Source organism: Callorhinus ursinus, unplaced genomic scaffold (assembly GCF_003265705.2).
Source record: "Callorhinus ursinus isolate GAN/ISIS: 27379988/994484 unplaced genomic scaffold, GSC_fseal_2.0 scaffold1, whole genome shotgun sequence".
NCBI classification, from domain to species: domain Eukaryota; kingdom Metazoa; phylum Chordata; class Mammalia; order Carnivora; family Otariidae; genus Callorhinus; species Callorhinus ursinus.
The window spans coordinates 127,005,506-127,032,703 of record NW_027397063.1 but is presented as its reverse complement, the minus strand read 5'-3'; the positions used below and the strand labels follow the sequence as shown (position 1 = coordinate 127,032,703).

The following is a 27,198-nucleotide window of genomic DNA, read 5'->3' as shown; positions in this document are numbered from 1 at the left end:
TATTCAAAGTCAAATCACTTAGACTCACTTAGACTACCAACTTTTCTCCACTGTATACAACGCCAAGCTGAAAGAATAACAATAAAAACCCAAAGTGGATGTATCTTCCCTTTTCTAATTCCTTACCTATTAGAGCAATTTCCCTTTATTCTTATTCTAATAATTCTTTGAATTGATTTGCAGTTACACAATACTCATTCTCCATGCCTAACAAAACAGGAACAGATCGAGACATACATTCTTCAGTTGCATTAACTCTGACGGTTGCCATAGATGAGATCTTCATAGATATGGCACAAGCCCGGGTTCCTTTGATAACTCAGTAGAATACTAAGAAATTTCCTAATAACCAGGAGTGAATATTTTCTAAGATTTTGTTCAACTGAAAAGATGGGGATCAAAGCTGTGGAATGATTCAGTGAACTCTTAGTTATTAGGTGTTCTAGAAGGGCACTGTTCACTGGCAGTTAAGTGGACAACAACAACAAAAAATGACTATCAACTTTATTTGATAATTCATACCTACAGTAACAGGATTCTTCAGAGGCAGAGGCAGTGGTGGGTGCTGACCTTCCTCCTTTCTTGACATGGCAAAAAACTCTAGGCGAATTGTTAACATCCCCACTGCCTTGTTCTTTAGAAGACTTAGCATAAAATCAAGGAGTCCTAAATACTAAGAAGACATTATCTGAAAGTCAGTCTACACATGTGTCTTCTGATCTCAATTTTATTTATGTAGAAAAGAGAGTTGAGGCAGATTGAAACACCTGGACCCTCCACCATGGGGCTCTAATTCCCCCTATAGAGGCAGTTGCTCAAAAGAAAACAAATAAACACAAACGGCAGCTAAATCTTTCTCTTTCCATAATACTAGAAGGCACAGGGGTGTCTTTCATGAACTATTGCTTGAAAAACCATCCATCACTGCAACAGTTTTCCCATAGATTAAGGACTAGATTTGCATTCTAAATTAGTTCTTCCAACAGCTGCTGTAAGATAACTTGGCTGTAAGTTAAGAGTTTGTATTTGATCATCTGCCAATGAAGATCATAAAATTCAGCTTGGCAACAGAATTTAGGAAAAGAGGTCTCCTCAGCCCAGCTGTGCTTATCCAAGTGAGTGGTGGGGGTAGAAGCACCAGCTCTCTCCTTCTCTGGTCAGCATGTGAGTGATTTGCTGCTGAGGGAGGTTGAGCTTAGTTCCAGTTCCTTTGTGTCAGAGAACTGAACCACCTTTTGTTGGAGTTTGGAGAGGGGCGGAGGAGGGAGGATTATATTAAGCCTGCTATAGTAAACATTCTAGAGTGTTGATGTGGCAATCTGTTCAAATTTTTGGATGATCCCTTGATAAATCACCAAGACCATCACTTTAGCTTTGCACCTAGTCCACACAATGCAAGTTCAGATGAGAAAGGAGTTATTTTCCAGGTTACTATTTGCTCCAGATTCATGAAATGGAAAGACTAAGGGACTTGGATCAGGCTAATCCTGTTTTAGCACGTATTCCCTGTGTGATTTTTGAGCAAGTTTGTTTAACTTCCACGAATCTCAAATTCTCACGTGTGCAATGAAGGGGATAACACTATCATGCAAAGATGTCTCGGAGGTTTAAAGGGAGTATTGTAAGCAAAGCAGTAGATTCACAGCAGGTATTTAGAGTTAATTTTCTTTCCTTCTTCTATTCGGTATTGGCATAAAAAGTGGTCATGTTTTTCATACTCGGTGTCTTTCCAAAGTCACAAACTACGTGTCTGTGACAAGGATTGCTAGATGTTCGATTCCTCCTTTATCTTTCTTCATCAATTAGATAACCGTATGTTCCTTGGGTTCTGCAGATGTATTCTACCTTTTTGGCCCATTCCTCCTTCCAATAAAGTTTGAACATGCAGAGTCACTAAGTTATTTTTTTAAATATAAGAAGATGGTAGCAATTAATTCTAGGAGCAATTTATAGCTTGACTCAGTAACTGACAGGTTGATTCTGGGTTTTCTCTTTCTAATCCTAAGCCACAAGATCTTGTATAATAAATGCAGGTTTGACCTAACATTTTTCAAAAATGATATCCAGCGAACTGCTGTTCAGGTATGAGACAGTTGGCATTTTGCATCATATAGATGGATAACAGATGCACAGCTATAGTCATAAATAAATTTATATGCCATTGACAGATCCCTGAAAGGTTTGCTGCTGTAGAATTTAGCAGAAGATGACTGGAGTTCAAATGCTTAGTGCACCAAAATGTTCCTCAAAGAGAACTGGCCTTTATTTCCAGATAAGAGACTGTTTGCATGCGTGCATGCGTGTGTGTGTGTGTTGGGGGGGTACCCAGGCATTTTCCAACTGATAAGTAATTGCTTGGTACTTGTGGTTTTCTAAGTAGGGAAAAGTTTCTTATGTCAGCAATTCATGCGACAGGCCAATGATGAAGTGACTTCCTCTGCTCATATTAAATGGCGAAGTGCTTATTTCCCAGTCCATTGGGAAGATTTAGAGCTGCAGTCTACAGGGCGAGGGCCACCTGTTCTTCCACTCACTGGAGGTTTGATACTACATCAGTAACTTCAGGGACCTGTGATGGCTTGTGGCCTTGTTTGTCACCACCGCTTTATGCATAACTCGTCAGTTGATGGCAGTGATTATATCCATCTTCATGGAATACAGACTCAGGGTCTGAATCACAGGATCTGTAACCTTGAAGTGCGGGACCCCACGTGAGGCAGTGGCACAAACTCCAACATCAGACGTTAGTGATACTTTGGAGTGTCTCAATGAATTTTAGGGGCTATTTTCCTTTGTAAAAGGTTTTGATTTACTACCTTAAATGTGTTTTTGAATAACAGCACCTAAATCATTTCTGGCCATCATGGGCATTCAGTAACTGTTGAATAAACTCAGTATGTGCTGGAACGAATTGGTGAAAGAAAAACAGAAATGCAAAGAAGAACGTGATGCCGGAAGTTGCTGCGTATGTTTCAATTTGGAATATGTACTCAGAATATTATATTGTGTACAACAGACAGTTACAGACTTCTGTACAAATGCTTCCTGCACTTGTTTCAAATATGGAGTGCAGATGATTTCATTTTAAAAGTATTTTCCATTAGGCTTGACAATTTATATTGGAGCTATAGCCAGAAGGAAGCCAAAATGTTCCATTTTTAAGAATATTTTAAAATCTAATTATCAGAAATCTATATTTAGTTAAATATGATGTTGGAGAGAGGGAAACTTTTGCAGCATGTACTATTCATCACTGTGTTCTCCTTCCCACATACATCTTTTCATGCACCCCCTCGCTCCTGCTGACATTAGAATGGGCATGTGAAATTGCTGATTTTATAGGTCCAAAAATTTTCACATCTTGGCAATTTAATATGATTCATATGTATGTGCATGCAAATACATTTTGGTTATTCTACAAGCAATCTAGTGTGAGAGAAGCACACTTCATCTGAAAGTGTATTGCTCTTTTTGCTGTTTTTTTTAATGGAAATCTAGAAATCTCCTAAAAGCCTCATAACCTGCACCATGATTTGTCTGTGTCATAATAATAACAGTGTCCTGAGCACTAATAGATATAACTATCATATATTGAGCATTTAGTGTTTTTAAATTCACTGACTCCTTTAATCCTTATGATAATGCCAAGCTCACCAAGGACAGGGACTGAGTCTCTCTCTCTCTCTTTTTCTCCACCACCACAGCCCTAGTATCTAGCCCAGAGTTTAGTACATGACGTGGGTTATAGCAACATTTGAAAGAAGCATGAATGAACAGGTAATTATGGATTGTTACTTCTACTTTGCCAATGAGAAAATTGAGCTTTATTTATTTTTATTTATTTGAGAGAAAGCACAAGCCAGGGGCGGGAGTGAGGGGGAAGGCAGAGGGAGAGGGGGAAGCAGACTCCCCACGAAGCAGGAAGCCCAACAAGGACTTGGGGCTCAATCCCAAGACCCCAGGATCATGACCTGAGCTGAAGGCAGAGGTTTAACTACCTGAGCCACCCAGGCACCCCGAGAAACTTGAGCTTTAAAAAGGCTGTATAAATTCCCTGTACCAGCAAGTAGTGGGGCTAAGATTGCAACCAGGTCTCTGAACACAGAATCCACACATTTCATTAAATACTGTGCTTTCCTGTAGTCACCACAAAAAGCCGCCGTTTTCTCGAAAGGTCTTGGGAAAATGTGACATGGATCTGAATTATAGAGCAAATGAGAGAGAGGAGTTGAAACTAAGTGTGCTGGTCATCAAGCTGGCATTTAATGAAAAACAAAGGACAACTCTGATGGTTACCAGAAGGGAGGCAGTTGCGGGGGGGGGGGTTGTGAAATAGACAATGGAGATTAAGGAGGGCACTTGTGATGAGCACAGAGTGATGTGTGGAAGTGGTGAATCTCTATATTGTGCACCTGAAACTAATATAACATTGTAAGATAACTGGAAGTAAAATAGAAACTTAAAATAATAAAGTTATGAGAAGAAACATTAAAAAATAAAAATAAATATAAAATAAATTAAAAATAAGTAAATAAATAAAAAATAAAAATGAATGACAACAAAAACACTTTATTTTCCCACCCAAAGTTAAAAGAAAAACAATAAACCAAGAATGTCTTTTCAAGTAATTTTAACAAGAATTAAAATATTTGAGGGAGAAAAAGGAATGTTCCCAAAACACTATATAGTTTGCTTCCTATTTCTTTAAAATGTACCATGACGGTGGCATATATTGTTTTAACTATAAGGTACCTTTTGAGTCCTAAGGGTCCCAAAGAAAGTTCCCACTAAACATCAGAAGGGGGTTGAACTGGCATCAAAAAGTTGGGGATCGTTTTCCCGCCTCTTTCCAGGAGCAAGCAGATCTTCTGTTCCATGTTACATACAAGTAAGAATGATTTCTTTGCAACAACTTTTAAGAACGTAGCTGTGTTAGAGCTATAATGCAGCCATAATATTAGGTTGGGAAGATCTAGCCCCTTGCCAGTAAGGAAATCATATATTTATTAGATGACTACACATGTTCATAAATTAATTTTCCTTTCCTGTCTAATCATCTGTCAGTCTCTAAAATGATCCATTAGTCCCTTTGGATGGAATTGGGGATTCCTTCCTCCCTCATCTCCGAATCTTCATTTCCTATTTTACCATTCTCTTGGTCTACTAACACGCTGACAAGTTGTTCTCTGCATTTCCCCCAGAGTTGACTCCATCATTGGCTTCCATTTGGTTTTCCTTTAGCTGTATCTGCAGCAAGGAAGGGCAACTTTTTAGATCTTGCATCTTCTGGGCTTTGGAAGGGGTACGTAGGTTTCTCAAGTTCCTTAGGATGAAATACCCATAAAACAAACATTTTTTTCCTCGTGCTGAGGGTCTATTTTAGCATAATTTTTCTAAGTTATTATGAAAACATTCTTATCATCTTTTTTTTTTTTTTTTACCTTACTAAGACTACTAATATTCTCTCCTTCCATTAGTATAGCTTGGAGCTGATGGGGGCAGTTAGTTGAGTTTCCCAAACGGGGTTAAGTCTGAGAGTTGGACATAGAAAAAGCTCTGCCTACCACAAAAGGGTTCTAATGTAATGAGAAGTAAGTTAATCAAATACCAGGATGGAGACTCCAGAATTCTTTTAAATTTAGTTTTTATTCCAGGCACTGAAGTTTTGCTTCTCTAATTTGGTCCTCACAAAATAAAGAACAGCCTTTCCTACAGTAATTTTGCAAATGAAGACACTGAGGTTTGGAGAACAGTAGCTTGCTTAAAGTCACATAGTCCCTGAGTGGAAAGCCAAATTTTAAATTCAGAACCATGTAATCCAAACTTAGTTTCATTCCACTTACTTAAAGTAAAGCTTATGCCTAATGCTTAGCTTATAGACCTGGGACCGTGATCTTCTGGGTTATAGTAACATTTATACAAAGTTTTATGTACTTTTTTTTTTTTTTTGCAATTACACACCTATTGTGAGGCATTGTTTCTTATGTTCTTCACTTGAAGATAGTGAAAATGAATGGATGTTTCCAAAAGGAACTTAAGGTCTATAGATTAAATTTATGTAAGATTGAAAAAAGAATCACAAGATTAACTTGGTGTCTGCTGAAAAGATTTCTTTTTAAAAGGCACGAGTAAATTATTTTATTTTGTTTTAAGCTTTCTAAGTGTGTGATGAGAAAGGACAGCCAGGAAAAATGAAGACACATAAAAAGCTGTGGATTTGAAGGGTTCCTGAAATAAAAGGAGTACTTATTTTTGAAGTGCTTGATGTTAAAATTTTGGGGAGTTTCATCAGTCACTTGCAGGACTTTCTAGGAAGGAGCAGGATCTTTTGATTTATTCTGTCAAAATCAAATAGGATATGAGAAACTGAAATTCCATTGCCCTGTGGTAAGAACATATTACCTGGCTTCAGTGAAAAGTCTGAGAAGACCCTCAGTCATGGTTCCAACTTTGGTTTCAGGTAGAGCATTTGAGGAAACTGGGTATGCCAATCATACCAGAATAATATTGATTTAGTAAGAATTGATAAGGAAATATATAGAAAGGGTGATTGGATACTCTCGGCTATCCAAAGAAATACCCAAAGAGGCCCAAAGAAAGATACATCACGTTCTTGCTTCTTTAAAAAATCACTTAACATGCAGATTTTCAGAGTACTTTGGTCCTCATTTAGTCAAAGATTAGTTAAAAAAATAAATTTGCAAACTTTATTGTGTCTACCTGCTCATACACTGGCTCTTCTTTTCCTTGGCTGAGAGCCCTATGTTTATCCAGACTTAAAACATGATAAGACAGTATATGCATTTGTTAGTTTAATGTAACTCTGGTTGTTGTGTAAATCAGTCAAAAGATGTATAGTTCTAGGGGTGCCTGGGTGGCTCAGTCAGTTAAACATCCAACTTTTGATTTCAGTTCAGGTCATGATCTAAGGGTTGTGAGATGGAGCCCTGTGTCCGGCTCTGAGCTCCGTGCAGAGTCAGCTTGAGATTCTCTCCCTCACCCTCTACCCCTCCCCGTACTCGCACTCTCTCTCAAATAAATAAATAAATAAATAAATAAATCAATCAATCAATCAATCAATCTCTCTTAAGGATGTATAATAGCTCTAATAATAGATATTTTAAATTTTCCTATGTAATACCCAATATTTGTGCACTCCATCCATTGGCACATCTCTTCCAAGTGCAGATTCAGAAATCCAGACGCTTTCATCTTGTGGTTTCAACATCTTTAGTGTGTGGCTTCCAATGTGGCTAAGCTTGTTTGCATCCAACAGGCAGAAGGGGAAAGAACCTGGAAAACTATGCTTGGGAAGTTTTAGTAAACTGAGTCTGGACATAATTACAGGTCACTTACATTCACACTCATTGTCTATCACTCCACCTCATAGCCACTTAGGTATAAGAGAAGTGTAATCTGCCGGTTTGCCAAGGAAGAAGAAATACGTTTCTTCTATGAGTACCTGACACTGTGCCCCAGAAAGTGGACAGTATATTAAAAAAAATATGTTTTTATGGTAAGGGTATAGGAGAAAGTAGGAAATCTATCAGAAAGGACTTTTTTTTTTAATTTTTAATCTTTTCTCCCCTTCTGGTTATATACATATTTTTTCATTTTCCTAAATACCTGCATTAAAGACAGAACTATTTGAAAATTTCTTGCTGTTGTATTGGAAGGATCATGAGTTTTGGAGACAGGAATATTTGGCTTTAAATGTTTCCTCTCTGGCTTGCTCCTTATGGACCTTGGGCAGGTCACTTAGACATTATGAAGTTCAGTTTCCTCATCTGTGAAATGAATAAAATAAGATCTAATTTTGAGAGAAACTGTGAACTTTAGGTAAAATCTGTTCAGTAGTACATAGAATATATTCGTTGGCAAATACTTGGTAGTTACTATTATTATCAGGGCACTTTTTTAAAAGATTTTTACTTATTTGAGAGAGAGAGAGAGAACATGAGCGGGGGGAGGCGGAGAGAGAGAGAGAGAGAAAGAAGCAGACTCCCTGCTGAGCAGGAAGCCCAGACACGGGGCTTGATCCCAGGACCTGGAGATCACAACCTGAGCCCAAGGCAGACGCTTAACTGACTGAGCCACCCAGGCACCACTAGCAGGGCACTTTTATGTTCTTTGTTCCTCACCTGAAAATCTGTGGGAAGGATTTGATTAGTTATATTCATGCCAAGCTGCTGTAACAAATAGAACTTAAACTAGAGAGACTTGAGAACATAGATGTTTATTTCTCTTTTACTAATCCTTCTGCACTGAGCATTTCTGGTTGTCAGGCACCTCTGTTCCCTGTTGTTTTGGTGATGTAGCAAGTTATGGCCACTGCAGACATGGAGGATGCTGAAGACCAGAGGGTAGCCAATTTAAAATACTAATCTATAGAGGAAAGCCTACATGTAATATTTCTATGAATAAGTAAGATTAGACCCTTATTTAATCTTTATCTAAAAATTTGCTTTCAAAGTAACAAATAAATCATTTTACTCAGGAACCTGATTATAACCATTTGCACCATTGCTCTATTTTAGGGACAGGAAAAATTTCAGGTGAAATGGTAAAATGGTTTAAGTTGGATACATGAATAAACCTAGGAGACTAGTAGGGAGTTTTGCCTTCACTTCGCTAACTCGTTGTTTGCAACACCAAGCTACATTATCTCTCCCTAAGAGTGGCAATCATCATGAGGGTGTGAATGAAACAATCTTGATCAAATACAGAAATTTGAAGATGTGTTAGTAACTAAATATTTTATGTAACAGTAAGGAATGTGATCTCATTTTTTGCATAATAATATATAATCATTGTTCAACAAATAGATATTGAGCATCTACTATATACCTACTGATAGAAAAAAAACAATCCCTGAAAATCGGAAAGGATTAATACTAGATGGTTTATTTATAGGTTATTTTACATCATCCCTTCTCTTTATTTAAACTTTTAAGATTTTCTACTCCAGGGGCACCTGGGTAGCTCAGTCGTTAAGCGTCTGCCTTTGGCTCAGGTCATGGTCCCAGGGTCCTGGGATGGAGCCCCACATCGGTCTCCCTGCTCCACGAGAAGCCTTCTTCTCCCTCTCCCACTCCCCCTGCTTGTGTTCCCTCTCTTGCTCTCTCTCTGTCAAATAAATAAATAAAATCTTTAAAAAAATAAAATAAAAAATAAAAATTTTTCTACTCCAAGGGATTTGTTAAAAAAAGTGAAAGTATTTTAAAATAACTCATTGATGTTATTGAAAATATTAACTCATCTTTGTGCTTTTATGAATGATAGATTCAAAATGCAGGTCTCTTTCCAGATATCCACTTATAATATGGAAACATGTATTAGTAGAATTAGATAATAGTGCTCAGTTCAGCATGATAGTGTCAGATGACAAGATTTGCATCTGGAAACACTTAAATTGGCAACTCCATGACCAAGCATTCAGAAACTTCACGCAATCCAGACCTTCCCAAAATCCATTGTTCCAATCAATTGATTAAGCATTAAATTATCCTATCCTGTATTACAGTTACCAACAATATATATGTTGTAAAATCCAGTGGACACTTCCATGCTCTCCTTTTTTTGTTTTTTAATATTTCTTCATTTATTTATTTGAGAGGGAGAGAGAAAGAAAAAACAAGCAGGGAGAGGGACAGAGGGAGAGAATTTGAAACGTACTCCCTATCCATCACCGGACTTGATCTTACAACCCCGGGATCACAACCTGGGCCGAAATCAACAGTCAGATGCTTAACCGACTGAGCCACCCAGGCGCCCCTCCATGCTCTCCTTTTATCTGATATGGCAGCAGCAGTCAGTACTGATAACCATTCCCTTCCAGAAGCTGTTATCTCTCTGTTTCCCGTGATACCAGATTCTTCAGGGTTTTATCCTATTTTCATTGCTACCTCTTCTTCATCTCCTTTTCTTGATCTACTTCCCATAATGCCTATCTATATTTGGAATGCCCCACAGCATAAACACTTGTTGAATACATAAATATTTAAATGAACAGATAAACAAATAAGTAAATGTAATCTTCAACCTTAAGGAGTGACACTAATAGCCTTTCAGGAAATGGGAGCACAATGAGTGAAGGAGCCTATGGAACCCTTCCACTTGGAAGATAGCAGGACTTCCCATGCGAAGGTGAAAACACAGCTTTGGCTAAACAACCACAAAGAACAGGGGCTCCACAATTCCTTATTGAAAGCTGAATTTTGGAACAATTTTTGCAAACTTCATGCTTGATTTTTCTCTCGGTTTCCATGCATCTTGAATCATTGACTCATTCTTGAAGTTCTTTTGTTGTTTTAATACATTAAATTAGCTCATTACAGCTGCATATGTGGTGGAAAATAGCATCTGTTTACACTGTAATAATGTAAAAATTACTAGTAACAGAATAAAGAGCAATTTGCAAAAGCTAATCATATTTGTGCACTTGTCTGCAAAAAGTAAATTGTTAATGTATGCCCAAGAGGGGAATCACTTGCTGGTTTAAGCACTGGAAGCAGTGATATTAACAAGCATCACTTAAAACAACTCCTGTATTTAAAATTGGATCCAAATATTCCAACCTGTCATGAAAATATAGATGCTTATTAATTTTGTCTTGACCCTGGTAAATTCAGACAGTTTGGGGGTTCAGATAATACTATAGAAAATCCAATGGTTAGAAATTTCTTAATATTTACAAAGTCAAAGTTTGAATGTCTTATTTAGAGAATACTTTTTTAACTTTTCTTAGTACTAATCACAAATACTATTAGGGAAAAAAAAAATGTCAGAAGCAGTCCTCTACATCCCCCAAAGCATTAAAATTAAAGGTCTGTTCAAAAATTGAAAATTAACATTTGAATATATTGAAAAAATGTAGATAAAGATCTTAAACTTAGTAATCTCATGAAGTTGTGGGCTTTTATTTCTTCACATGTGCAAGCCAGAAAGTACTTAAATTTTATAATTATTGACTTTTAAATGTTACATGTGTACAAATTTATAAAACATGACTTACAGAATAAACCCTTTCTCCTTTGGTCATAATAGATAGAGACAGATAGTGTTAGGTTTTTGGTTTGGTTTGGTTTTTCACCCACATTTATCAGGAGGAAAGAAGGAAATCTCGATAAAGTTAATCTTTAAATTCCCTTTTTCCAGATGCCAGGGTGAGACCTATTCACCTAAGATGATCTTACTTCAGACATGTTAATAATATTCATTAAGCACAGTTCTCGCTTACATTTACTCAGCCCTTGATTAGTAGTCCCATCCTGCCTTGTTGCTTTTGACCTACCCTTTAATAAGATTTCTGTAAATGGCTAATTCTATCCACTACAATTTTAACTGAAAAAACAACTTACCGCCATGTCTGGAGGCCACTCATTTTAGCCTTCAACTGTTGGACTTTACCAATCCTCATTTCCTGCTCTAGTGATAGAACTTTTATCCTTATGAATCAAGCCTCTAGAGACCAAGTGCTGAGATATGATATTCTATATAGCAGAGAGAAACGTGTCATTTATTTCTAGTTAACATGTTGGTGTGAAGATTAAAAAAGGAATGATTCACTCTGTGGCTGAAACTTGAAGATTTTAAGCACTTTAAGGAAAGACTTTTTTTGAAGCTAAGTGATGAAGTATACTTTAGCTCAATGAAGAATTTGGAAATATGTTATCCCATACACTATCAGCCAGAGTCTTCGTTCACTCATTCAAATGTTGCAGCTGATTAAGGATTGTGTTTCAGTGGTTAAACAGGAAAAAATCTTTTATTTGCCTTTCAAATGGCAATTCCCAGTGGCTTCAGTTACCATCTGTTTCTGATAACTCCCCAGTTTAGCTCCAGCCTAGATTTCATCTCTCAGCTCCAGACCACATAGCTAACTGCAGAACCCACACTTTACTTGGATGTTTTAAAGACTCGTGAACTCAACATATCCCAACCGGACTCTTGCTCTTTCCCCAAACATTTGGACCTCTTTCACCATCAACAGTTCTAGGGATGGAACCTCCAGTCATGTGTTTGCAAGAAGCAGAAAGCCATGAGGCATATTTGAGACCACCTCTCAAAGTTCATCATCAATTTTTGACATTTTTAACTCACATATTAAGCAAGTCTGTGCACACTTCTCTCTCTGTTTTTGCTTTCAGCAGCTAATTCTTAGCAATGGCGATCTCTTCCTTGGGCCACTGCAATAGAAATCTGCCCCTCTGCTCCTTTCCCACTCTGGCCCTCCTCCTCCTATCCAGTGTTCTTTGCCCCTGCCAGAGTGATCTCACAAAAATGCAAAATGTTTGTGTTTTTTGTGTATCATAAAACTGTCAAGCAGCCTTTCTTTTGAACAAAGAGTAAAAAAATATAATCTTTAACCAAGCCTACAAGGCTCTCTGTGCAAGAGCTGACTGGTGCCCAGTGATATTTCCTGATGCCTGAAGGCTTCACATTCGGGGATATAAGCAAACATCACATAGTTTTCCATACTATGTTTAGAACATCAGCATTGCTTTGTTGGAGCTGGTATGGAAAGAGCTGAACTAGGTAGACCCTCAGAATGATGCTAATAATAGTATCTAAAGCATGGGCCTAACACAGACAATGAGTGAAATTATTTGAATTAATGGCCACAAAAATCAAGAATAATTTCTTATTCATGAGCTTAATATCTATGCACTATTTAGCCTTACTTATATCCTTTGCAAGGTGAGCCACTATGAAGTTATGTAATAAGGTTCTCCATGTTCCAGTCTCTTTGGGACTGGCAACAAGACTGTGCGCGTGGTCTTTGGAGTGAGACAGATAGGTGCACACCCTGCATTGCCCTTACTATGTGGTTGAGTGGCTCTAACTTTCTGTCTCTCCATTCATAAAATGCTCATGGTGAATGTATAATTCCCTCATAGGTCTTTGCAAGGAATGAGTGAGAATGTTCATATAGAGCCTTTAACAGACTACCTGGCACAGATGAGCATTCCATAAACGCCTCATACAAACATCCACTGTGTAGAGGAACAGCAGGATCAGGAGATGCATTCATGACACACTGAGCTCTCCCTCCAAGTATCATTCAGGAAAAAAAACCCTCTGGCCAGAATTCTGCCAAGGACTACTGATTGCTCAAGGGGAACGCTGTGCTATTAACACCTCACCATTTGTGGAAGTTTTGTCTAAGCACTAAACTCATGGGATTAGAGTTGCTAACATAACTCATGCACCCCCTGGCCAATCAGGGAAAATAAATACTTTCTAATGCAAGGGGAAGAAATTTTGGCGTAACAAGGTATCGGGCATTTACGCATGCCCAGGTAACTCCGTCTTCTAGAGTCATTGCCACTATCTCTTCCCGGCTCACCCTTCCTCCAAAAGTTAATCCAAGGCCAAAGCCATTTCCTCCTGCAACTTTGGTTATATGAAATTAAAAACAACAACAACAAACAGTGTTTTCTGTCCACCAAATAGTTTCCTAAGTCCAAGAGACCATCATTTGGGAAGCTGGGTGATTTTGCTGGGTTTTGCCCACAAATTCTCTTACCTCAGACCTCTTTGGTCAAAGGAATGTCTTGAAGTGGGGTTCAGTTGGCATAACTTCTCTTACTTAAAAGTATTTTCTTCTCTCTTTTTTCTAAACCCACAATTTCCACAAAATAACAATTTATTCAGTTTTTTTTTCTATTTCCAGAATTCTTACCTAGGCACCAAATTGATTTAAACAGATGAACACTAACTTTCTTTTATTTTGACCAAAAAATGGCCATTTATTCTCATTATTGAGCCCCCATTCCATCCCAAGAAACCTTAGGTACTTTGAGATAATTTATCTCATTGAATTGCATGAAGCCTTTGCCAATTTTTCTAATCATTGTTGTTTTTTTCTTCCTGATTTTCTAGATATTCTTTATGTAATATGAAGTTTAACCTCTTTGCAGTAGGATTTACAAGTATTTTTCATATTTTTTCAAACCTTTTTACTTTGTCTTTGGTATTTCTTTTTATAGAGAAGATGTGTAAATGTAATTTATCAGTCTGACTTGTCTCTGCTCTATTCCCATTACTACGATAATGTCTGGCTACAGTTCTGTGAGTCCTTTGTGAATGAATGGACTGCAGCTGGAATACAGGTTGATTATGCCTATAAGGGTTTAAGTTCTTGAGGTTATTTGTCATCTCACTCTTCATCTTTTCCCAGTAGAGTCAAAGTACTTCAGAAAACTGTTTTGATGCTTAACACTGATAAAATATCTATCTCAAATATAAATAGTTATTTTGTGAACTCAATGAATCTTATTAACAATTGCATATCTTAGAGGTCATCTTTGGGACAAGTTCATTAAAGTTGTGATCAGAACAATTCTCAAATTTATGAATTAGAGATTAGAATTGCTACAAAATTATAGAGGGAAGCCCTTCCTTGGTTTGTGGAAAAGTAGGGAATTTGATAATTTTTCCCCAATGGAAGGTGCTCTTTTTTCAGCAAATACAAGATATATATTATTATGTGGGCTTTCAGGGAGGAACGTGGGTTAATGATGTCATAATTTCCCTGTATTGTTTTAGAGCATAAAATATTCCATTTTGAAAGCTTAAAAATAGTGTTAACAGAGAAATAGCATTCTCCAAGTACTGAAAATTCTTACATAAGAATTTAGTCTTTCAGAGAAATCTTAAATTGCGAGTCATCACTGGAATAGTTCATTTCCGAGATTAAAAAACGTGTTAGTTATTTATCAAAGTTTTTAAAAAGTGAAACAGTCTCCATATTATTCCTTTGCTACATTCCATGCAAAGAGAGCTCCTGTAAATAGCACAATTTGTGGTTGATGATAAGCTTTCTCCCTGAGAAAAAATAATAGTTTGTGTTTGTGCCAGATGCTTTTCCAGCATTAAGTGCCATAAAAATTCCCTAAAGTGTGTTCAACAGATAAGGCAGAGTGCCAAAGAATGGCAGAGAATTAAGTTGAACCCTGTTCACATACAAAATCCATTGAGACACCATATGCATATTTCCATTTTAAAATCAAAATGTGAAATTAATTCAACGTGCATTTAATAGGCACCTATTTAGAGATCCATACTAGGTTCTAGGGACAGAATGATGAGTAACACCAGGTCTTTCTCTCTCTGTTCAGAGATTCATTCCCTATTAGAAGAAACAGACACTTAACCCTTTTTATGGCAGTGACATAAGTGTTATAACGCAGACCTACCCTGGACTCCATGGAGCAGGTGAAACGTGATGAGTAGATTTCTGCCAAACAAGTAATGGTTCTCCAGACAGAGGGAAGCAGTCACGCAAAGGCCTGAAAATTATTTCTTCTTGTGGTATTATCCTTAAGAGAATAAAAGGGAAGGCTATGCCTCCTTGAGCTACACTGCAAACAGTTGTTCTCTATAGAGAGCAGACGTGGTGACCGTGAGGGTCACGACTGTGGGGTTGTGCCAGGGGGCAGGTAGGTTGCCTGGAGGAGGAAGTTGGGGGTTATTTAGAGGAAGCATGCATACCCTGCCGGGAAATAAAGCCGTTTTTCTCTGTTACTGATACCAATACCTATGACAACTTGACCCTCCCATATAATTAGATTCAACATTTCTAAACCCCCCCTCATTTTAAGTGGTACCTGACAATCACACACTGAGCAGAGTGTTAAGCTATGGGCGTTGTGAAAGGATACCGAACACCGATTGAGTAGTTAGACAAAGTGGTTTTTCTGATTTCTCTTAGGTCCATACAAAACATGTTTGTGATTATATCACTAGAGTTAAAACTCATTAGAAGGATCGGGCTTACAAAAAGCTCCCATCAATATTGACCAAATTTAGGCAAAACCAGATGTTTCTTTTGGCTTCATCACATCATATACATTCCATACGTACATCATACATACATACATACATACCAGAGCCCATGGTGAGCCAGTGTCCCCCAGTCAGGACCCCACCACGAGAGGTCAGTGAGGCAGCTGTCTGGATTCCAAATACACAAAAACAGTGGTTTCACAGCAGGAACCAGGCAGGACCTCTCAGATTAGCTTCTCCCGCTCAAATAAGTCCTGTACATTAGCACTCACATTAAATACTTGAAAACATTAAATACTTATCGCTTAAAAGTCCTGAAGTTTGTAGATGCATTGAGAGACTTTGAAAAGATAAGTGAGTCCATCTAGATTACTTTTTTCACAACTACATAAGTACTTAGTGAAAAGGTATTTTCTTTTCTTGTAAAAAATCAAATAGTTACCTAATGTATCTGAGAAACTGTGACATGCCCCTTTTCTTTTTCTTTGTTTATTTAGAATTTCTTTCTTCCAGTGGATAGTGGTGGTGTATAAAAATCACTCTAATCTTGTGGCATTATCTCTTTTGTTCTATTTTTTTTCTATTCCTGTGACTCTTACTGTTCATTTCTGTGTTGAAAAGTACGGAAGACAGGAACACATTTAAAGTAAGGCATCAATCACTTGAGCTCAGAGAACACTCTTAATTGAATCATGTTTTTCACTTTGGGACTCAGTGCAAGGGAATTTTCATTTTTATTCATAGTGCAGTCATCTACTTAGATGTTAACTACACAATCAAGTGTTGAAATAAATTATTAAATATTCTTTATGGGACGTGTAATTAAGCGATAAAAATACCTATATTGCGTCATTTTCTCCATTATGTAAGAGAATTTGAAAGGTACATGTATCCACAGCAGTAAGGTAAGTGTAAAAACAATGAACTATTCTGTCTTTTAAGTTTCTTCTTCAAATATTTTGTTAAATGGAGTAACAGAGGAAGCACTCTCTTAGCTTACCAGAGTTGTCTTTTTTTGTCTGCTGGCTAGAAGTTTCCCTTGGTAAAAGAGCCCAAAGTACATAAGAAAAGAAGCTAGACATGACTAACACTAAGTCAGTTTGATGCATGTAAAATAGTGGACTAGGTACTTGTTATAGGAATGTTTTAAGTGTTGTGCACAGGGCTTGATTTTTATTTATTTTTTTCATAGAGCTGGGGATGCCCCCAGACCCCGGAAAAGTAAATCATAGCAAAGCATTCAATATAAAGGTAAAATAATGGGGTCAGAAGGTCATGCTGCAACAATAATTAGCTTGAAAAGAAAAGGTAAAAATTGGAAAGAGAAAATTTCAAGGACTTGGGAAGCACTTCTATGGGGTTTTAGAATTGTTTGGAGGTTACTAAGGTTGATTTGCTCTTTTGCATCCATCCCTCTTTGATAGAAGTTCCCCAACTACCTGTGTATCAGTTATTTTTTTAATTTCTTGTTATGACTTGTTTTTAAGGAAAGAAGCTTTTGTTTTTTCTTGGGTGATACCCATTGTTCACATTTAGTAAATGTTAAATGATTAAATATTAATCTTAAAAAATCTAGACTTAAGGGGCACCTGGGTGTCGCAGTTGGATATGTGACCGACTTTTGACTTCATCTCAGGTCAGATCTCAGGGTCCTGAGATTGAGCCCTGCATCCTCCTTGGGCTCCACACTCAGGAGGGGTCTACATGAGATTCTTTCCCTCTGCCTTTCCCCGCCCCTCTAAAATTAAACAAATAAATCTTTTTAAAAAATCTAAACTTTGGCTATTTATTAAAGAAGGGGCCATCTTTGAAGAAAATGCTCTAACACATTTAAGATGAGTGGTTCTGAAGCGTTAGTATGCATTATAAGCACCTGGAGAGGTTGTAAAGCCCACATTGCTAAGCCCCCCAGCTCCATTGTTTCTGATTTAGTAGTCTGGGATGGACGGTGAGAATTTGCATTTATAGCAAGATCCCAGCTGCTGCTGCTGATACTGGTCTGGGGACCACACTTTGAGAACTAATTCTTTATTTATATCAATGTTAAATGAAGCTGAGATTTGATAATAAGAGAATTAAGATACATTAAGGATTGGTATATTATACAAAAGTGATATTCAAAATATTTAATAAGCTGCTGACCAATTTATTTTTTTTAAAGATTTTATTTATTTATTTGAGAAAGAGAATGAGAGGGAGAGAGAGCATGGGGGGGGAGGGTCAGAGGGAGAAGCAGGCTCCCTGATGTGGGACTCGATCCCAGGACTCCAGGATCATGACCTGAGCCAAAGGCAGTCGCTTAACCAACTGAGCCACCCAGGCGCCCCAGCTGCTGATCAATTTAAAATGCACACTGGCCCTAACCTATAGGGCTGAGTCTGTAAACACTGCCTCAGTATTACATTTGAATGAATATATACAACATAAAAACAACTGTACATAGATAAATAAAAATGTTGAACTTCTCCCTGAAGTAATTTTTAGTAATTCCTAAAATGTAAATCTAAAGTAAGTGTTTTAGAGTTTAGGATATTATATCATGTTTTATCACTTTATTTTCCTCTTTATCTCTAAAACAATAATTTAAGCTAAAATTAAAAATATCAGATAATTTCTTAGAAAGAAAGAAAGAGGGAGAGAGAAAAGGAGGAAAGGAAGGAAGGAAGGAAGGAAGGAAGGAAGGAAGGAAGGAAGGAAGGAAGGAAGGAAGGGGAAGGAAGAAAAAATTCCTCTGGCTCAAGTATTATCTCTCCCCTCCTCAAAAAGGATTACAACTTCTCTAATAACTACTCTTTCTTTTTCTGATGTTACCTTTTAATATGATACCTTTCTTTTTCTGATGTTACCTTTTAATATGTTACCTTTCATTTAATTTTAATGTAATTTCATATGTGGCAAAATTACACTGATATCACAAACTAACAAAGACTACCATGTTCCTTTTGAAATGATATGTGTTCATGAAAACTAGCTGGTTATGGGAACTAGATGTGTGTGCTAACAATAAACTTAGTTTTTAAAAATCATATTAAGACACCTCATATTAAAGAGAGGTAGAGTAAAAATGTACAATGTATTGGTGCTAATGAGATAAAATGATAGATGAATATTAACATAAAATTATTCAGTGAGTTTCATAAGATAAAAGTGATTTATCAATTGGCCTCCCACTTCGATCAGTAAAATAAATGTGTATACGTGTGTTTCAAAGGAATGAGATTCCTCTCCCAATTTTGGCCATTTGACAATTATTTTTTTCTACTTTGGGACTTCAGTTGCGTTTAAACTTGAAGCCATTTTGAAATACTGAAGATAAAATTTGAAGATGAGAAAGTCTGACTGGCTACTGATGACTGGGATGTGGTGATGACATTTAAAGTGGCGTCATTCTATTCTACAGGAATGCGTGTGCATATCTTTAATGTCAGCACTCGCCTCTGGGATGACACTTGTTAGATTTCATGCTGTCATGTGCTATTTCAAGGTCGGTAGTAGTGATGTTTATTATACAGTACCCTAATACTACACTCATTATTTAAAAAGAAGTTGTCAAAGCCCCATATCTATTGTTCTGCTCGCTTCTGTGTATACTGTGATCATCTGATTCTGTTTCAGTTTTAAAATACAGAATGCTGAAATGTGCCGCAATGAAATAGTACACTTATTTAACCTTGAAACCATTCTTGTGAAAAAATAATGTTTGCTTGTGTCTGATGGTTCCCAGGCTTCTGGGAGTGACTTGATTCAGAGAATGGCTAATAATAGAAACAACCCCAGAGGGAATGTGGGGTGGTAAGGTGCATCCAGCGCCTCTCTACCCAAAGGAAAAGCAGCTGAGTCCCAAAGAAATATCTCTGACCAACTACTGCTTTTTTAAAAAAACTCCCAGCGACTCCAGCTTTGTCTATAGTTACAGAAATATTAGATGGGGCTGAATAATTTATTCAGTCCAGGAAGTGGCCAAGAGGGGTAAAGAGAGCTCGCTGGGTGTACTTCCTTTACACAAGGAACATACCTTTATACAACACACCTGTATCAAGATGGATCAGAAGTTATGGGGTCAACATGCATAGACTAGAAAAATTTATATCAGTATAATCCAAGAGCAGTACAATAAATTCTACAAACATTAAATAAAGGTCTATGACAAAGGAAATGTAAAATATCCAGAAAGGGTTATGTGTTTACATTCAGTTTCCAACCTGTATGTCCACCTCCTCCCCCAACACATATGCCCTTCATCATCATAATCACATTGATCACCTCCAGGGCAGTCAACCCCTCTATACTTTATCTTTCCCCTAAATTTTACATGTCCTGATCTTTCCATAGCACTTTGGATCTTCATTTGTTTTTTGTTTTGTTTTGTTTTTTGTTTTCAAATTTAGAAAAGGCTTAGTTACCTTTTTTTTTAAGTCAGATAATTTTTAATTGAAATAATTTTATCAAGATGCTTTGGGACTATTATTCAAGTATTCAAGTGAGTATGCATTTTTTATCAGTTTTTAATGGATCAGGTGTCTCACTTGGGAGCCCACCACCAACTATTGCTCACTCTGTCACCCCCTTCTCCTCATGACTCCCTGAGCCATTTCACTGGTTGAAAGCATTGGCTTAGCTGTACCTGTGCAGAGAACATTTTGGGGATATAAGTACTTTCTTCACGTGCAGGGGTTTTTTTGGAGTTAGTTTCCAAATATCCAAAATAGAGACATTCACCTGGTCCTATGGTGTGTTAAAACAAAGTCTTGTCTGATTTGAAATACTACTGAGGATGAAGACTTGCTAGGAATCTTAAAATGTATATTTTGGAGGTATAAGTGCAGATAGCATTGTTAAACTAAACCCTGTCTTTTAATGTGTATTATATATAAAACATTTACTTCTATGTCAAGGGTAGGAATGCTGACAGAGAGAAGAGAGGGACTTCGCTTTACAGGAAAGTACGTAGCCAGCTGCCTAGAAAAGATGACTGTCTATATTGTGGATTTAATTGACTATAGCGTATTGCCCTCAAAAGATAGGGCCAAAGGACTTGATTTATTAAAAAGGAGAACTAAGCAGGAAAAAAGGGGATGCAGCTCTGTCCATCAAAGTGGCATTCTTTATGTAGAATCAACCCAATCCAATTTATCACTGGTTTTTCAGTTAACTATAGCAAGTCTTAACTTCACGTTTTGGCTCACACTGTCTTTTGATGTTATGTGTTGTTGGAAAACTTGTAACTGATGCATGAATGTCCTCTCTGTTCAGACTGTTTCTAATATAATTTCCTTGTCCAGTGTTCTTTCAATAAGGGTACCTAGTCCTTTGAGAATACTTGTCAGAATGATGCAAATGAAGGTGTGGATTATTTATTTATCTATTTATAAAAAGATATTATACTGCAACCCTACCTACCCACCATTGCTATGACAAAGAGGACAGTGTGGTTATTATTTTTTCTGGCAAAATGGAGCCAGAACATGGAGTTTAAATAAGTCGTGGGAAGTGGTAGGTAGTCTAACCGATATAGTCCTCCACTGAGATTTCTTCTTTGTGAGACTTTTTAAGGGTTTTGAGCTGATCTAAGAATCTGATCTAAGAATCTCCCTGCCCACTCCCATCCCACCCCAAGCCACCAAGTCTTCTTTTCTTCCAGTGAACATTAATAAACACAGAATTCTTTAAAATGATTTTCTATCTCAGTTAGTATGTCTCTAGTAAGAACAACAACAACAAAATTGTGTTAAGAAAATGTAAACTTGGAAAAATGTATATTACTGTTCAAATCTCAGAAGTCATGGATAAAAGAATAGTATTGGCCCCGTTAAGCAGTCAAAACACACTGGAGCCTCCTGACAATGGACTAGGGCATGAAAGACCCACGTATTTAAGGAATGCCACTCCATTCAATTTCTCAGGCTACCTCTGTAGGAAGTGAGGAGAAAGAAAGGATCAGGAAATTGCCCAACTTCTGTGTACTTCATCTGGACTTAGTGCATTTGCTTTTGAACTCTCGAACTTCAATCTTAGTCTCCAGGGTGCCCACTTCCCTTGTTATATGTGAACTTTTCCTTGTAGACACCTGTCGGGGATCATGTTAATAAGATATATTGTAGAAAGAGAAAACACATTTCCTGAGCCAAGAGAGTTACTCTTTTCTGGGGCCCTTGTTAATCTTTGGGAGCCCAGCATCTTCTGTGGCAGAACAAAAGCAATATGGGTATAGATTCTTTTTTTTTTTTCCCTATTCCCAAAGAAAATGTTGTCAACGTGTTAGTGTTCAGCTACATTTCTCTTAAGAGAAACGATAGAATATTTCTTCCTTCGGTCCCGAGGTTTCAGAAGTTGATTCCCATTGCTCTCTAGCATCATTCTAAATAGAGCCCTACTGTTTGGCCACTGCCAGAATTAGCTTGAATGGTACCTATTATTGAAAGGAAGTCTGTATTTGCAGTAATACAGAGAATGCCAGTTTAGAAATGAGCCTGATTGCATGGTTCATTTTGTTCTCCTTTGTAGAGCCAGGCTGCGGCCCACTACAAAGGCACGAAACATGCCAAGAAGCTCAAAGCACTGGAAGCCATGAAAAATAAGCAGAAATCTGTAACTGCCAAGGACAGCGCAAAGACTACCTTCACCTCCATCACTACCAATACCATCAATACCAGCTCTGACAAAACAGGTTAAGCGATGATCTTTGTTGTTGTTGTCATCATCGTTGTTTGGGGGTCCCTTCCCTTGTCCAGCCCCATGTCTGTTTCCTTATGTTCCTGCGCATTGATTCATGCTTGATCCATCTCTCTGCGTAATGGTAATTGTTTCTCCTCATTTTTCCAATCCCCTTAAGCAACTGTTTAAGATAATCACTAGTTATATTGCAGATTTTACATTTGAAATGGTCCTGTGGCTGTTTTAGAGGAACACGAAAGCATAAAGGCACTTGAAGCCATGTTTTTGAGAAGTAAATCTTTTCAGTGGGTATCGTTTGTCTTGTATGCAGCACCTTAGCCTATAACCACATGGCAGATTTGACTGTGAGTACACGGCAGCGGATGCCAAATGAATCGAGAAGGCCCCGATAAGGGCATTATTACTGACAGGACTTATTCTCATAAATCCCAAACCCTGCGTTGTTTTAAGTAGTGGCTGTGTGATTATGGGCTTGTTACGGCTGCGTAACCTTCCCTCTGCATACACAGGTAAGTGTTATCGATACCAATTATTCTTTTAAACAGAGTCTTCACAGTGAAATAATGGCCTCTGAATGGCCTCTTGGGATAGCTCCTGCAAGCAAACAGTTTATTCATGGCAGGGGAAACCAGTGGGGTTTCCCGAAGCTGGCATTTTTAAATATAAGACCACTGGTCCTCAATATTTACATAAAAAGAGGTCCTGTGTGATTCATAGATGTATCTTTAATAAATCAATTTCTAGAACACCATGGCTGGTACATGTCGGTTGTTTTCTAATCCCTACAAATGACAATGGTCAGGAAGTATTTATATCATCATCAATAGTAATATCTTAAGTAGAAGAGAATCTTCCAGCCATAACTGATGAAAATGTAAAATGCTACAGTGAACAAATAGAACAGATTAAAGCAACATTATTACACATGGTGGCATCGATTAGACACATATATGTTCCTCAGATGTTCTGGAGAGATGCTTGCTTCTATGTGAATCTGTAAGGAATAATGATATTCGCTCTGAGTTCCCGTGACACATGTCATGTCCTTTACCGAAGTATATTATTGGTAGATGCATTATGCCCCACACTCCCTGAGATCCCCATGTCCCCTCTGAGGCTGAGTGCAACTGTCATCTTTGTACCCTGGTCTAGTATGGTGTAGGTACTGAGTAAAATATCTATTAAATCGCTGTATTTTCTTTCACTTCTTTGGCTCTCTGATTCATCCAATTTTGTGTCACAACATACTACAGGGAAAAAAAAGTGCTTGTCGTGTTCAATTCTTTAGTATCCAGAGCAAGAACTGGATTATGCCATCTTATTAATTCAGATGTAAAACCTTATCAAGAAAGCATTAATTTTTTTCTCTATTAACTGAAAATTCACTGCCTTATTTTGGTGGCTGTAGGGGAATGAGCAGTAATGAAGCAGGTGAGTGTAATTTCTGCTCCTAGTTATCAGGGTACAAATTGGGATCCCTAAAGCCATATTTTCCATAAAGATTTTTTTTTTTTTTGCAAAAAGATAGTAGGTAGGAAGAACAAAGAAATTAGTTTGATATAAAGAGATGGGGTTTGATGTAAAGTTTTTGCTTGTCCCCAGTCTTCTCTGTTCTTAGATATTCTTATCAATAGCTATTTGGGTTACCTCGAATCCTCTTAAAATGCAAAAAAAAAAAAAAAAAAAAAAAAAAACAAACCCTGTTAAATTGAGGATTCTCATCATTTAAAAATATATTTGTACATGATGGGTAAAACTGCTAACTTCGGTTAGGAAAGGCTCCCATGTGTGTTGTCTCTGGGTTATTTTTATTAAGAATGATTTTGTAAAATTAGGGAAGTGTGATTTAATGCATCTGTATCATTTATGTATGGATAGTCCAGGAATCACAAAACAACCTTGCATATTAAGCAGTAGGGTTAAATTTTTTATCGTTAAAAAATACATGATCTTTGATTCTAGAGTCTTATCTCTCTCTCCTTCTGCCTCCAGGTACTTAACTATCCTAGGAAACTAGAATAATAAATGAGTTATGAATACATACCTCCATGCCTCAGTCAGAAATTCGTTTGGAAAGGATGGCAGTCATGAAGGTTCTGTCCTTTCAGAAGTTAAATGGAAATAGGTTTTGGATTGGGGTGTGGCGAGAACCTACGTAAAATAAACAGATTCTTAGCAGAGAGGCCAGCACTTATCTAATGGTTGGAATGGTGTTGAAATGGTGACATACCCTTTCAAGATGAAGCTAAGAAAATTCCAGAAGGACAGAAAGGATAGCAAAGTCTGTAAACTTAGTATAAATATCCTAAAGCCAAAGGAAGAACGTTATGAGCATCAGAAGTACATTGCCTTCCTAATCCATGGGAAACTATACCCAGGAAAAAAAGTCATATAGGTTGAAAGACTAACAATTTCAACACACTCGCTAGAAGTTTTTAAGCTGAATTCTGTCCTTAAATTGGGATTTCCACAAAACTACCCATGAGAAGTAGCCCAGGAAACCTCCTGTCATTTTATAGCCTTCTTACCCGTTTGTATTGCAATATAAATCAGATGCACCTATGCTGACAAATTGGAATTTTCTTAAAACTATTACTTGTCCTTTTTATTACTGTCTGCTTCTTCATATTGATTAGGAAGAAGTACAACCCTGAAAACAAGATGGGTCTTTGAGCTAGTTTCCTAGAATAGTTAAATACTTGGAGGCAGAAGGAGAGAGAGATAAGACTCTAGAACCAAAGATCATGTATGTTTTAACAAAAAAATTTTAACTCTACTGCTTAATACACAAGGTTGTTTTGTGATTCCTGGACTTATCCATACATAAAAGATATAGATGCATTAAATCACATTTTACTAGTTTTATAAAATCATTCTTAATGAAAATAATCCAGCTATATAAAAAAGCTAACTGCTATTAAGAAGGCTAAGTATACAATGATTTGATAGATGAGCACCTTAAAGAAGAGTGGACGACAGTAGCGAAAAGGACAAGAAGTGGTGTGGACTTGAATTAGAACATTGATTTGGAGGCTTTCCTGGGATTCTCTAAAATACAGGAAGTAGAATAGTCATAATGAGCAAAGTTTCACTGCATATCTACTTGATAAAAATAATTTTGACTGACCATTTCTCTTAAATTCCTAAATCATATATTATGGGTTTTAATTGCTGCCTTAAGATAACAAATATGTCTACATGATCTGCAGGGTAAGCTCTTATTCATGAACTATAATTTTGGGATTTTTTTTTTTTTTTGTCATTGCTTATGTCATTCTGCCTGCTGGCGTGGTGAGCAAAAGATAATATTCAGTGATCAACCACCAACTGCTCACAGAAAGCCTAGTTCCCCTACCTCTAGGCAGGATGAGACTCCCTAACATTAAAGCATAATTTTATTTCTCATGGTCTAATGAAGAGTGCTAGGTTAGTGAATTTACACAAAGAAAAATTTCCAGACAAAAATAATATTTTTAAAAATAAGCACTCAGAATTGTTGGTACGTAAGAATGGTTGCTAATCATTAGAGAATAATTCAAAGAGCAAACATTTCCAAATATGGCCAGAATGATTTTGTCTCATCTAGCAAGGTTTTTTTTTTTTAAATGTGAGGTTTTTTGACCCAGAAGAAGTAATGAGAAAAATTAAGAAGGATTCCCGAAGTAACTTAGCAAATGTAGCTCATTCTTCCTCCTGTGAAATGACAAATTCACAATCATAGAATTAAGTCCCAGGCTTGGTCATCTTATGATCTTTCTTTAGTTTTCCTTTTTGGGTAATCCTATTCATTCCCATGGTCTATCAGTTAAGTTAGGCTAGTTTATACTGCAGTCATAAACAACCTCCAAATCCTAGTGGCTTTTACAACAACTAATTATTTCTCCCTCACACTACATATTAGCTGTGGTTTTCTTCCAGGTTAATTTAACTGCAGGCTAGGCTAATGAAGGAGTCACTAGCTGGACATTACCAATTCTATAGCAGGGGGAGAAAAAAGATTGTGAATCAATAGGCTCTCAAAGCTTCTTAATGGAAGGGACATCTAATATTCTTCTCACTTTACTTTGTCAAGTTCCATGGTCAAGCTTGATTATCATGGGCAGGGAAGAATAATCTCCTCCAGGGAGGGGAAGCAGAAATTGGTGAACAGTAACACAGCATTCCTCCATGGCTTTAACCATCACTTGTGCCTAGATGTCTCAGCATTCCTCATTTCTAGCCTAAAACCTGACCTGACATTCCATGACTTATTCGTCACTAACTTCGGTGGCTTGTCAGCACTTCTGTTTTACAGGTAAAAAAAAACAAAAAAAAAGAAAGAAAGAAAGAGAAAGAAAGAAAAAGAAAGAAAGAAAGAAAGAAAGAAAGAAAGAAAGAAAGAAAGAAAGAAAGAAAGAAAGAAAGAAAGAGAAAGAAAGAAAGAAAAAAGCCTAACCTTCTCTACCATCCCCAACTTTGTCTCCATCCTGTCTTTCCTAGTTTCAGTTTTGATCCTGAACTTCACAGAGTTGAAACTTTCTAGGTGTCTCTGCCTCTTCTATCTCAGTCCATATGTCTATTCAGGTGCTAGAATCCACTCCCCTCCCATCCTTTACTCGTTCCCTTTTGGTTACTACCCTCATCCTGGCCTCGTACAAGTCTGTGCCTTGCTCATACAATTGCCCTAGCCTCCGGGCAAGTCCAGCTGTCTCCATTCTTGTCCCTTGACAACCATGTTCTTCATTCTCCTGTCTG

General features: G+C 37.3%; 1 protein-coding gene across 8 annotated transcripts in view; it reads left to right on the top strand.

The window, feature by feature from the left end:
* Positions 1-27,198, top strand: part of ZNF385D (zinc finger protein 385D) — an 867,637-nt gene that overhangs the window by 766,156 nt on the left and 74,283 nt on the right. For all 8 annotated transcript variants that reach the window (XM_073900820.1, XM_073900841.1, XM_073900825.1 and 5 more), the window contains one exon: positions 22,294-22,456. In XM_073900820.1, coding sequence (XP_073756921.1) covers positions 22,294-22,456 — 163 coding nt within the window. The remainder of the gene's footprint in view (positions 1-22,293; positions 22,457-27,198) is intronic.